This window comes from Helianthus annuus, chromosome 8, assembly GCF_002127325.2.
Source record: "Helianthus annuus cultivar XRQ/B chromosome 8, HanXRQr2.0-SUNRISE, whole genome shotgun sequence".
Classification (NCBI taxonomy): domain Eukaryota; kingdom Viridiplantae; phylum Streptophyta; class Magnoliopsida; order Asterales; family Asteraceae; genus Helianthus; species Helianthus annuus.
Window position 1 is genome coordinate 95,647,892 of NC_035440.2, and position 14,714 is coordinate 95,662,605.

General features: G+C 34.9%; 1 protein-coding gene across 2 annotated transcripts; it reads right to left on the bottom strand.

The window, feature by feature from the left end:
• Positions 1-9,989: 9,989 nt before the first annotated feature.
• On the bottom strand, positions 9,990-11,502 carry LOC110873438 (EPIDERMAL PATTERNING FACTOR-like protein 9). 2 transcript variants are annotated; one of them, XM_022122364.2, is made up of 3 exons: positions 11,113-11,502; positions 10,709-10,785; positions 9,990-10,349 (listed from the first exon to the last, which is right to left on the bottom strand). In XM_022122364.2, the coding sequence occupies exons 1-3, from the start codon at positions 11,228-11,230 to the stop codon at positions 10,176-10,178; spliced, it is 369 nt and encodes a 122-aa protein (XP_021978056.1). In that variant the 5' UTR covers positions 11,231-11,502; the 3' UTR covers positions 9,990-10,175. The 2 variants fall into 2 exon arrangements, with proteins under 2 accessions (XP_021978056.1, XP_021978055.1); XM_022122363.2 differs by having other exon boundaries at positions 10,694-10,785; positions 11,113-11,500.
• Between the last annotated feature and the right edge of the window lie 3,212 nt (positions 11,503-14,714).

The window sequence follows — 14,714 nt, forward strand, 5'->3', positions numbered from 1 at the left end:
CTCTAAGTAATCTAAAAACATTGCTCCCGAAATGCCTTATCATATGTCTAGTTAGGTTTTTTTTGTTTTGTTTTGTGTCAAATAAATTTTTATGCCCTTCCAAACAATAGACTCCTACAAACAATCCCTCTTATATGAGACCATTGAAATGTACAGTTGTGTGGATTGTGGCATTCATACATGGTTACATGTGAGTTTTTAGCTACCCGTATGTAGCATATGCCCAACACTATGGAACGTTGTTTTTTTTTGACATGGTTTAACACTTTTCTTTGACAACCCAATTGTAGGGACCATTGTTGGGCACAATGTGAAATATAGTGAGAGGCATACGTAGTCGAGACGGAATTCGTCGATTGATTATATCAATTCAAAACCAACTGCTTATCACAAATACTCCCCATTACAACTGGTCTCCTGAAGAGAACCAAGTTGCCATTTTTTTATATATTTTGTTGTGCAGCCTATGTACCAATAGCACCACCATAACATATAAAATGGGATATGTATATCGTATTCCTAGTCTTAGGGGGAGACAAGAAAATGAAAGACTGGTAACATAAAAAAATGCATCATATTATATATCGACTCCTGAAGTGGTCAATGCAAATCTGAAGTCCAAAAGAAAGAGCGTGTATTTGCAAATAAATAACAAATGAAATACAAGATGCATTCACTAGCACAAATAAGGTGACAAAGTCACATATACCAGCTTAAACTTATTTGCTCGAATGGAAGTAGTCACAAAATGATTATCATATTAATAAATTGTGAGAGATAAATCGGTTCCAAAAAGATAAAACCCACAAACACAAAAAGAGCAGAGTAACGCAGTTGGTGTAACCCCAAAAGAGGTGGCACACAAAACACCATAAGTGGTTGCATACAAAACCCCAGAAGTGGTTGCATACTAAACCTTAAAGAAGTTTGTTTTCAAAACCCCAAAAGAGGCTAATGGAGTTCTAAAAGAAACTCTAGTACCAAACAAATATGAGACCGCGATGAATTATGTACAAAATAAGTACAATATGGAACCGTAAAGAAACACGTGTAAAATGATATATTTGATTATGCTATAGCAATAGATGTAATCAATGAAAAAAAGATTACATATATAGAAAGTGTGCAAGAGTGTACGCACACAAATAGCCAAAATGGCTACATGACTTAAGGTTAAACTAAATTTGCTCGACAAACTAAACGTTTTCGAACCAGCAGTTCGAACACCCATAGACGTCAAACCAGTAGGTTATAAATGAGTGTCTTTAAATAAAAGGAAATGTAAATAATGAGTTTTTGCGATGTAAGGCACGCATTTTAACATAAAGATTTTTCCCAAATCCCAGCAGTTGATTACGAGGAAACGTATACCCCTGTAGTAGATGCGATAATCTTTAGATGTTTAAGCGGCCTCGCAATCTCAGAATGACTTCAAATAAAACAACTTATGGATGTCATCACCGTATACATGTACGAGACAATTGCAAATGACATCTGTATGAAACCCCTGAAGGATTAAAAATGCTCAAAGCATTATGAAACAATAACCCCATATGTGTTATATATATGAATCTTAAAGGAAACTACTCGTATGTGGTACAGTCGACTATACTCTGAAAAGAGAGGTATAATTTTGATAAAAGGAGCTACATCTATTTAACAAGATTTCACTCTTACAGTGATAATGTAAACATCATCGAGAGGGAACTCTCAAACTGAAGAGGAAAATTTTGAATGACCTTTACAAAGTGTAGTTATCCTCGACCTGTAGTTTCAAGTATATATGTACTATTTTTGCTCATCAATCTAACTACATCTAGAAGATGTTATATAGAAAAAGCTCATTCGTTGAGTACATGAACGATTGTCTGATCGCTTGACATAGAAAAAATATTCTTATCAACCCCAAGAAAAGGATGTTGAACTACTTAGTCAAGAAGTACCATACTTAATTGCGATCAGAGCATTGACGTATCTTGCAAACAAGACAACATCTGATATTACGTTGTATTGGTAAGATTACAGTTCTAATCTCAAATGTTGCACTCTTTTTCCCTTCACTAAGTTTTTCCCATTGGGTTTTTCTTGGTAAGGTTTTTAACGAGACAACATAACTGATGCAGTAGTATCAGTTTATCTTATAGGTCCCGAAGTACTAATTTAACATCATCATAAATCATGTTGTTAATTATGTATAATGCGTAGTGCACTCTTTTCCCTTAGCTACGGTTTTGTCCCATTGGGTTTTCCTGGCATGGTTTTTAACGGGACAGAATTATAAAGCGCATTAAATAATTACTTGACATATTTACAAACTCGAGACACGGGATAGTTCCACAAGAACAATATGGCGTCCTGGGTTATGATTGATATATATTAGACTCGCATAGAGTTCGATCTCAATCCAGATACAAGTTATGAAGGTCGAAGATTTCAGCATATTTAAGAAGTATGTAGATTAGAGTTGATCAAGAGAAGCTCAAGCTATACTGTATGAAGACAATGTAGACAACAACACCCAAATCAAAGAAGACTACGCAAATATCAAGTCAAGCAATTGTCACAAAAGATTGGATTCAACATCATCAAGATATACAAGTAAAATTGAGGGGAGTAACGTACCCATAATATACACAGTGTATGTACTCTTTTTCTCTAATGAGGCAACATACCGGATCCAGAAGTATTAGGGGGAGACAATACGCACTGCACTCTTTTTCCCTTAGCTGAGGTTTTGTCCCACTGGATTTTCTTAGCAAAGTTTTTAACGAGGCAGCATCACCAAGCGTATTAAAGAATAGTATATCATCATGTGGATAGTCAAGGGGGAGTGTTATGAATGCATCCATTATTAGTGACTATCCACATTTCTAACTCCCATGTCACATTTATGTTTGTATTAATGTTATAGCCTATATATAGTGGCTCATGTATTTTGTATGAGATATATCAATAAGAAATTCATCTCCCATTCTTTTCTACACATTGCTAATAGGTTCTAGTAATTACACAACATATATAAAATTATTCTTATATTGAACGAGTCAACTCATTATTTCTTTCTTTCTCAAGATGAAATCTCCCTTGATCCTTTATTGGATCGTAATCGGTCTTGGATCCAATTACCAACCATTAGACTCTCGATTCATATACACACTGATATTGTTTGCTCTTAGTTTCTGGCTTACTACTATTGTTATTAGGCTATGTGGTGTGGTATAAAGCTCCTAGCGGCACATAAGCGAGGTGCTTTATCTTTAACTTCGGTGTGGGATAACGCCTCTTTAAAGCCCCCTTTAAACAATATAAAAAAGAAAAAGGAAATAAAAAAGGAGGAAATTTTATTGATGAGAATGAATAGGTCCCACATGCATACCCCTATAGGCTCGCAATTGTGGTAACAAAATTGCCCATAACCCCCCCCCCCCCACCCCCCACCCCCATAGTGCCAGGGGAACGGGGGAGAGGCGCCATGGGGCGCCAAAGAGGGTGAGGTGGCAGAGGGCGCTAAGCCGCACCACCCAATCGTTATGCTGATAAGGTGTATGATTTACCACATTTAATTCCTCCATGACAGGGTTGCAAGGAAATTTTGGGCGCTACTGAGAAAGATACTGTGACAACCCGAACTTTAAAGGCAAGTAACGTTCCATCTTTCGATTGTGACAACCCGAACTTTAAAGGCAAGTAACGTTCCATCTTTCGATCCTTACTCTTCGATGTCTTCCTTTAATACGTTAAAACTCTATTAGATGGATCGGTGCACTAATTTAGTAGCTAATGTCTCGACCCAATAACTCCTTGATGTATAGCAAATAACTCGGCCCACTAAGCATTCTTATGCCCATGTTCTCCGATTAAAATTAGATTATTTGATATTAATGTGGGCTTAGGCCCAAACCGGTTATGATTACTTATGACCATAACCATACAAGTCGGCCAAATTGGTACCAATAGGTATACGTATATGATTAGGATTACTTCACCAATAAAAACAAACCCTACTCTCTTTTTCTTAATCACGTTCGACTGAAGAAACCCCCCCTCCTTCGAGACATTACAGTATTGGATCAACCTTGTTTGCTTAGTAAGTTCTCATGTTAAATTTGTGTTGAAAACCTTGTTGTGTGAGATCTTGATCGCATGATATTAGATTGCAATAAATATGTTATTAAACTTTCTGTTGAGCCTATCAAGAGGAGCTAGGATGATAGCTTGGTAATGAATAAGTAGGGTTGTATGTATGTTAGATTCGTCGGATAGTGAGAATATGATATGTGTTGCTATTGTTGTTATTCATGTGCAATATGTTAATGAAATCGGTTGTTGATGGGTTTGTTTTAATTATCACATATGAATTAATTAGTTTAGTTGGCAGTAGCATAAACGGTCCAATGGAATGTGTGTAAGGTTGACTAAAAGGGGCGGCGCATGTGGATCAAATCGAACAATATACATAGATTACTTTTGACAAGGAGGCTATACATATTAAAGGATAAGCTTGTCAGTAAGCATGTGTGCATGATGTAGTGTTTGGTAATGGATGATGATGATTATAGAGATCACATTAATGTTTGGCGGCCCATGTGATTGAGTTGAGAGGCCAAATGAATCCTTACCACTAATTGAAGTTGTCGCCCCATGTGCATGAAGTAGGAAATAGGATTGTTCAGTATTCATTTATTCTTGTCGGCCATTAAGATGACTAGGGAATCATTTTTCAATATGGAGGTCCAATTAAATGGAATGGTTCAGTGAACTTCTTGTAATAGTCAAAGTTGCATGTGATTCAAAAAGGGATTTTTGATTTGGAAATATAATCAGAATAGGAATAATAAACATTAATCGATAGTCAAATCTGGTTTGTAAAGCATGATGTATGGTTCGTGGTTATAGGCGGCCAAGTAACAATAAAATAAACAATAGGGTGATTGGTGATTGGTCATAAGGGGCGGCCCATTGCATGTTCAACCAATAGGAATTACTTGTTTATAAGTTGCCGCCCACTGATGATTTATTATATATTGTTTGTTGCCACTGTTTTATAATATGCATGTGACTTTGATGAGTTTAGTTGAATGGACACATGTGTTGACCATTTATTGGGCCGAACAAAGGCCCAATAGGAGGGGGACGGCTGGGATTAATGAAACAATATGAACTTTTTTTTTATAAATCATAGTACTGCATAATGTTGTTAATTAGGCATACATGTAATGTGAGAAACGGGCCATGAATCTGGGCCGTCCCACTTGAACTGATAACCGGATGGGGATGGTTATGAGTGGCCATCGAGCCCACTAGTGATGCATGAATTAATTATGTGAATGTGTGTGTGATAAATGGGAAAGGGTTAAGTGTGCAAGGACCCAAACTATACTGTCTATACTTGTGGGAATTATTGTGTGGTTCAACGTATCATTTGATATTAAAGACATCAGCGAATTTAGCAATTATGTGCGTTACCTGTTTAACTGTTATACGTGACTTGTGTGATAGTACTTGATGTGGCTTACGCGAAAATGAATTGTGAAACTGATAAACACCAACCACTCTCTTAGGTCACGAGTATTGAATAAATTAACGAGTTCTTTGTCTAATCTTACCGAGCAAATCAAAGGTGAGTTCACTGCACTTTTCTCAAGCATGCGTCCCGGTGGTTTGGGACAACTGGTAAACATTTGGAAGGGAAACATTGGGTAAATAACTTAATCGGTTTTGGTTATTGCCTGGAGGGCAATGGAGGTATTTAGTTGATAGCGCTATTAGGTGGGAAACCTCACACCGGGCCGTAAGGACGGACGTGAACTAATTATCTGGATAGGGCTATGGTTGTTAAAGGCACACTCCTCGGATACATATGGGCACTCTCCCTAGGGTATCTAACGAAGGCAACATAGCAAACGGTCGTTAAGGGGTACCCACTCCCCGGATACACATGGGCACATTCCCTAGGGTATCTAACATGAGCAACATCGTAACGCAACATTAAATCGCATTAACATACATATGGTAACATAACCTGTTAACAAAACCTTGAACTCACCAGCGTAGTCTGACACACTTGTTTACATGCTTGTAGGTAATTACTGAAGGAACTTGGGAGCTTGCCGTCTGATGCTGCTGGAGTGGTTATGGTCATAATAAACGATTATGTTGATTTGGTTTTCATACATTTACACACTTATACCTTTATGCTTCCGCTCAATACTTTGGTTTTGGTTTAATCTACAAACAATACATTATTACTTGTGTTTGATATGATTGGTGGCTCTCTGTTGAATCGTCACACCTCCATTAGGGACACGCCCTAGGTGGTAATTTGGGGGTGTGACAGATACGATTTATAATCATCAAGTATAACTAGTTATAAAAATCGGCGCCGCGTTGCGGCGAACTTTTTTTGTTATTTTGTCTGTTTTTATATGTGTTTAAAATCACTACGAGCGCGTTGCACACGGAATCGCTGACAAGAATAAAAAGAAAATGTAGAAAAAAACACTAAAAATAACCTAAAGAAAATCAACTAAAATAATTGTATGGTAATGATGTTGTTCGGTAGAAGCCCGTAGTCAATGATGAGCAAATAGTAATGCGTACCGGTACCGAATTTCCTGAACCGAAAGATCCTAAGTACCAGTTCGGTACTGACATTTGGCGTTCCTGGTACCGGTTCGCTACCGGTTTTTACCTTCATACACCGATACCGTAAGCGGTATTTTCGGTACCAATACAGATTCGGTATCAGTTGGCACCGAGCTCATCCCTACCCCTGAAACTAAAAAAAAAAAGTTGTACGGTACCGTTGGTGTTCGTACGGGACCCGTGATCAGGAATGAGCAAATGATACTGGGTAGCAGTACCAAATTTCTCGAACTAAAAGATTATTAAAGTCAATCCGGTACCGACTTTTGGCGTTTTATGTACCAGGCTGGAGCTGGTTTTTATCTTAATGTACCCATAACGAACCGGTATATTCGATACAAATACCGGTTAACACCAAACTTATCAGACTTAAAAAGTAAAGGAGTTATAGTATTAATAATAATAAAACTATAAAAAAAACGGTATATTATATTATATTATAGTGTTATTTTATTCATTTGTTAATATTAATTAATAATATATAGGATTTTACTGTTCATTTCACTCATAAATTAATATATAGGAGAATGTTTGTACTATTGAATAGTATTCATAATAACTATATCATCAACTAGTATAATGTCAGTACTATTGAACAGTATTGATAATAACTATTTAAAATGAGAGATCAGTTTAAATGTGAGTGTTTTTTTAGAATGAGGGATTAATTTAAAAAAAAAATATGATTTTTATTTAAATTATACAATAGAATACGTTGGAGTTGTTGTGAATGCTCTTACTGTAATAACACAAAAATAATAAGATTGTTGGTGATCATTGTGTTTGAAATTGTAGTTAATATAATATAATATAATATAATATAATATAATATAATATAATATAATATAATATAATATAATATAATATAATATAATATAATATAATATAATATAATATAATATAATATAATATAATATAATATAATATAATATAATATAATATAATATAATATAATATAATATAATATAATATAATATAATATAATATAATATAATATAATATAATATAATATAATATAATATAATATAATATAATATCTTTTCGTATCATAAAAATATTTAAATTTGAAAAACAATAATAAAGACAAATAAATAATGTCAGTACTGTTGAATAGTATTCATAGTAACTATTTAACAATAACAATACACTATTATAATATAATTTAAAGTAATTACTATTACTAATATAATTTAAAGGGTAAATTACATTTTTCGTCCTTTATGTGTGTAACAGATTGCAATGGATATCCTTTACTTTAATAATTATAGTCACAATCTTTTTTTAACTCATTACACCATAAGTTTTTAAGCACTAACCTGATTAAAATTTTTCAGTTAAGTGTAATTACTTAAGAGTATTCTGGTCATTTCACGATTTTATTTAAAATGATTTATTAATAAATAAAACTAAAAAAATACATATACACAACATCATCTTTCTCAATTCCCCAACCCTAGAACACCATCAAACCCTCTCTTCTATCAGCCATCTCTCTCCCTCTTTTCTCTCTTTAACCAACCTCCACCACCACCACTAAATTTGGACGCCACCAAGCCATCTCGCAAGCAACTACCATTGCAGAATACAATTCGGGGATTTACAGGAGACCAAGGAGCCATTAATTCGTCTGTGTTATGTTGTTAGAAATGAATTTAATTTGTGAGGTTGGTGGAGATGTCAGAAGAAGACTATATTAGCTAACCCGGATGCCCAACTACACGTGAGTAGCCACAAGATAATCATCCCAAAAGAATACACGTCAGATTTTGATGTCAAATCCCTTGTTTGAAGAATCTCCGGATCAGTAAACAAATAATTTCCATTCGAAGACGGTTCGGAGTATTGGCGGAAACTACGACACCAGAACGTTCCTTGTTGACCAGTTTAGAGAATATGAAGATGCGTAGTTTATGACAGAGTTCCGAATCGAGAACGATGTTTTCCGGGCTTAGATTGCCGTGTAGTAGCTTTTTGGGTCTTAAAGAGGGAAAGGATAGAAGTGCATTTAGGAGTAAATATTGTAAACTCACTATGTAAATTTTGTTGTTTCTTCATCTTCCATGTCTGACCTCCATTGTTCCAGAACCGTTTTGGTGTAGGTGAGCTGCCATAGAAGAAAGGTTGACCAGCGATGGGTTGGGTTCGTTCTTGCCGGACGAAGATGGTGGTTGTAGGCCGTAGATCTGGGTTTTGGTGCGGCTATCATTGACGGTGGTTTTGATATCTGTGATTTGGGGATTTCGACCTAATTTGGTGGTGGTTGGGTGATGGTTGGTGGGGTTGGTCCTTGGTGGTAGGATGATGGTGTTCCAGGGTTGGATAATTGGGGAAGATGATGTATAATTTTTTTGATTTTATTTAGTAAGAAACATTTTAAATAAAAGCATGAAATGACAAGAATACCCTTAAGTGAATACATTTGACTGAAAATTTTGACCTGGTTAGTGATAAAAGACTTATAATGTAATGAGTTTTACAAAAAAAAAGACTGTGACTGTGGGTATCCATTGCAATCCGGTACATACATAAAAGACGAAAAGTGTAATTTACCCTAATTTAAAAAAATAACTACTAGTATTATTATACACATAATACATTCTTTTCATCTTGTTAAGAATTCATTCCAAATCATTTATTTGATAGAAGTAAGTCCTTCCTTTTGCCAGCTAAAAATACGAATTTGAATCCTAGTTTCTTTTCTTTTACCTATCAAACAATTATCCACTAAATGGAATTCTAGCTTACAATAAAACCTGTCCATCTTCTTCTTCTCAATCTTTTGGCAAAACATGAAACAATCTATATATGTGTATTAGAATATATGCATAGATTGTATTCTAATGCAAAATGGATTATATCTAAGAGGATGCCTCATGTGACTCACTGGGACCACTTTCCATGTGCAAATTTGCAGTGAATTCTTTTTCCTCCATTTTTACACAAAAATCAAGCTTTACAATGTATAAAAACCAAAGATTATTATCTTCTAGCTTACTTTCATACCAAAATAAACACATCAAATGTCTAGAGGCCCACATTTCTATTCAACTATTTCTATAAATGGTTGTATCTATACCCTTCTACAATGATTTAAGTATTGGCATGTACATTTTAGCACATGAGACGGGCCTCCGTGGGTGCATCATATCTGTCTTTTAAAATAAGAACATGTTTGCCTATATCTCATCCTTCCCAGACCCGACCCTGCTATGAGTGGGATCTTACCAGACACATTAGTTTGTTTGTTTGTTAATGTACATTCTACATAGAAAGAACTAATAACTGTTTCCAAGACTATTAAATCTATGCAGATTGATACAAATCATAATACAAACAAAGCAGGAAGCAAAGAATCATTATGACCTCTTTCCAAGAACTGAAAGATAACACAAAACCCCAAAAACTCACAGGGCTCAGAATCATACACATCGTTCAAATCAAACAAAATTTACAAACTCCATATTTTTAACAAGGAATTCAGTTCAATTGACTCTAGTTTTCCATTTTTAGAAAGAAAACTGAAAACTTACTTACCTATGGCAAATACATCTATAATGGTAAGCACTATTTATGGGGTCATTTCCTTCAACAGGAACTTGCTCAGCTCGGCATCTGGATCTACACCCTCTGCACTCATTGTACGTGCAAGTTGGCTTCACTGACCCGATCATTGACCTTCTCCTCATCATTGTGTTGCTTGCAATCTAAGTTATTCCAAAAATCATTGATGGGTTAGTATTATTTAGTAAACAAAATGGTACAAACCTCGCCATGCATAGTAATGTTATGACCCGAGATCTATGGACGTAGTTTTTAAAAGACTTAGTTTTGTTATTCAAAAAGGGGTAGCGGCGCAGTTTGTTGCCCGTTTACCAACTATCTCGATGTAAATTTGTAACGTATATATAATAATATTCAATTAAAATGTTGTAATGCATTCCAGAGATGAAATGGACAAATCCAGACCAATATTGGTGTAGCTTTTTCTGGATTTTACTGATTTTACTCTGGAAAAAAACCTACTTAATGTAATTGTGCATGAGTTTACATGTACTTTCTTCACCTGCAAGTCTAACTGTTTTTCTGTTGTTGCAGTGTTCTGTTGAGGAAGTAGAACTAGTGTTCTGGATCCTGCAGTTCCTGAAATTGTACAATTTTACATTCACTTTAGATGCTTTTAGTACTTGTAAGTATATAAAGTAGTCTAAAACTGCACCAATATTGGTGCATTCTAGCAAATATATAAGATGTTGCACTCAATGAAGTGAACCAAGTGTAAATTGAAGTAAACATGAACTATTACTTCGCATATTTAATGCGCTTTTATTCGGTTTTCAAGAAGAATATAGAATGTAAATAATTTGTGAAGGTTTAAAGACAACCTTGTATTTGATAATTGAGGATAAGGTGTGGATAGAAAGTTTAAAAAAGAAAAAGAAAAAAAAGGAGAATGAATTGAAAGTTGACCTTGGAAGATAAATGCTGCCCAAATCAAGAAGAAGAGAAAGATGGGTTGTGAGTGGGAAGCCATTGATGTGGTTTTGGCTTTGGGTTTGGGTTGAAGAACACATGAATTGGTAGTCATATATATTCGAAGAGGTTAATGATAAGAGTGGGAATATGAACGATTTGTGGTCAAATAGGGACCATAAGAGATAAAATGAGTATCTAAAAAAAGGAAACATACATAAGTAAGAGAGGGGACAATAAATTTAAATAAATAATTAAATAGAATATAACTACTCTTAACCATATGCCAAAATTGTCATCACTAGCAAAAGTTATGTCTTAAGACATTGGTTTATTTAGGGTCTTGGAGATTTATTGTTGTTGGGGTGGCTTAATCATCGTGAAAATGGCGGTAGTCTAAGGATGTGACACTTTAGGGGTCTTGTCGAATTTTAAGCCTAAAAAACGCCACCTTAAGAAACAATTCATATTTTTGTGGTAACGCGCCTATATTGATACGTCTCTTGTAATTCTTAACGTACACATTGAAACCAAAAAAATAGTAGTAGTTATCTAACATACACATTGAAACCAAAAATTTAGATAAACTACTACTATTTTATCTAACATACACATTGAAACCAAAAAAATAGTAGTAGTTTATCTAGTGGTCCCTTGACCTAGCTAGCTTACAAAGATCAAGTGAATCAAGTAAGTATCAATATTCTCTCTTTTCTCTCAAGTTGTATTTGTATTGCCAATTCATGTGAGCATTTGAGTGATTATGAATTAGTTATATACATACATATGTACGGATGAACACGAAAACATTCATACATATGTGCATAAACTCGTGTAATATTATGATTACATACATACACACACGTACGTATGGTGTTTAATTCTTGAGGTGGTTATTTTTTTTCTCCTACTATTTTCTTCCTAGCTTTCTAATGAAGTGAGGTCCCCAGCAGACAAAGGCCCATTTTGTACCAACTCATGAGGTTACTGTCTGTAGCAACCAAAATTACCAAACTGCTCATGGTGTATCTTTCCATATTCAGCGAACCAGTGGCAAAATGGGAGTTTTACGATTGTGGAGTGCTAACTTTTTGGATGTTAGCAAAGAGCCTAGAGCCCATTTAGATTCCCATCCACCAACAAGACTGTTTGATGTATATTATTTTTATTATTTTTTTTAAACTTATCAAAATCCTCTCTAAAATATATGATTCACATGAAAACTCCTAGAAGAATGTGGAAGGCATAGTTGCAGATTCGAGCATGGTGGGCTGTGTTAGAAACATAATTTATTCATAAAATAATATATGAAAAGAAAGGTGTTTCGTATCTCAAAAAAAAAAAAAAAAATTAAAATAAAAAAAAAAAAAAAAAAAAAAATAAATAAATAAATAAAATAAAATAAACCAAAAAATAATTTATCGTACATATGGAATGTGTAGTATCAAGTATGCAACATCTATACAACTTTGTACATGCACATTAAAGAATATCAGAAAATGATTTTATAAATATTCAAATTAAATCCATGCCTGTATGTACGGAAAAAATGGCGTTAAACGTGTTAATGATATGATACTCAATTGGTCCGTTAGCATGGGCGAAGCTTAATTCTAAGGGCGGGAGGGGGCAGCCGACCCCATGAACTTTTCGCTCAGTAGTAGAGAGTTGAAGTTTTCGTATATAATTTTTGGGTATATATGTTTTCGACCCCTTAGTTTTATAGAAATTTTTAATTCCGATGACTTCCGCCCTCCTCGGTCAGAAATCTCAAACTTCGTCACTGTCCTTCAGTTATCAAAATTTACCGTTCAAAACAAAAAGGCGAAAAGGTTAAAAATAAATTGATATTGATAGGAATGCATGTTCCTAAATAACAACGTTTAGGTTGAATTACTTATTTCTGTGTCCCAAAATTAGCATATACATGTGTAGTGGTAATACTATATAATCTTCTTTGATGAGTGGTTATGTGACAAATGACTAAAAAAACTGTAAGAGAGGGGTTATGAGGGTTATATCACTATGCGTGATTAGGTTTTTTACACTATGTGTAATTTATGATTTGGTACATGCGTAATCATGTTCATGCGTGATTAGGCTTTTGAATTTTATAACGTGTGTAACTTCATCTCGTACGTAATGTACGTAAAGAATATTATACGTTAACCCATCCCTATATATAATGGAAGTCTTTGGAGAAAACTCATGGTTATTGAGAAAATGTTGGAAACTTTAACCTCCTCATCTTTCACTAGGGGTTATAGATGAGGAGGTTAAAGTTTCCAAAACACATTAGAGAGAACTAGCCATTCTCATCTTTCACCAACAAGCTCCAAATAGTCTATGTTCAACACCAAATCTCATTTGACCAATTATCAAGATGGTGGACCGCAACACCGCAAAACCTGGGTTCCACCAATTTCCCTTGCGCCGACCGATGAAAGGCGATTTTTAACTATCAAGGAAAACTGGTTTCAGTTTTCTTTTTACTTTGAAACAAATCCCATTTCATTAAAGAGAAAGAAAACTCAGACAAACAACCAGTTGATAAACATAAAGCAAGCATGGAAGACTCAATAGCAACAGTTGAATCATTATTATTGTACAGTTTTAACCCGTTCAACAATCAACAAGCATGGAAGACTCAATAGCAGTAGTTGAATCATTATTATTATACAGTTTCAAGCCACTCAACAATCAACAAGCATGGAAGAATCAATAGCAGCAGTTGAATCATTATTATTGTACAGTTTCAATCATTAATCAATCAACAAGCATGGAAGAATCAATAGCAGCAGTTGAATCATTATTATTGTACAGTTTTAACCCATTCAACAATCAACAAGCATGGAAGACTCAATAGCAGCAGTTGAATCGTTATTATTGTACAGTTTCAACCGTTCATCAATCAACAAGCATGGAAGACTTAATAGCAGCAGTTGAATCATTATTATTGTACAGTTTCAATCGTTCATCATTATAAATTGTCAGAATATGAGATAAGATCAAGCTTAACCTAATGAAATAATGGATATGGTAACAACTACCAAAGGGATAGTGGATATGGTAACAACTACCAAGGCGGCAGAGGACCGGGTAACTGCCACCCACAACGGTTCTCCAATTCCAGATCAGCGTTGTTTATCACTTTGTGTGAGCGTTGGAAGCCCGACAAACAGTATTGCAATTAGTCAGAAGTCATTGCTTCTTAACGAACTCGAATTTAGGAAATGATGAGTAATGTAAGGAGAAGCGTTGGGATTGAAGGGTTTAGACGCCATGTCGCCAGGGGATGGGTACAGAAACCACCAAGGGGATAATGGATATTATATAAATACCAAAAGCTTAGCGTGGGTGGGTATATATGTGTAACAAAAGGGAGATGAGTTGTTTCATGGTTCATGGACATTAATTAAGGACTTTTCATAACAAGAAACCTTAAACACAACGTTTCAAAATAAAACCTACCAAACCATAACAAAGTCCTTTTCCTTCAATTTCCAGAACAATCTACCCAAACGAACCTTCATCATCACCCAAAGTCTTAACAGTCCCAGAAAACTTTTACAAGTAACGTATAACTCGATATCAGAACA

Coding starts and splice junctions, on each gene's coding strand:
- LOC110873438 (XM_022122363.2), bottom strand. CDS start 11,230: ATGACTACCAATTCATGTGTTCTTCAACCCAAACCCAAAGCCAAAACC. Junction 10,786..11,112: donor GGCAGCATTTATCTTCCAAG/GTCAACTTTCAA, acceptor GTACAATTTCAG/GAACTGCAGGATCCAGAACA. Junction 10,350..10,693: donor TGCAGGTGAAGAAAGTACAT/GTAAACTCATGC, acceptor GGAATAACTTAG/ATTGCAAGCAACACAATGAT.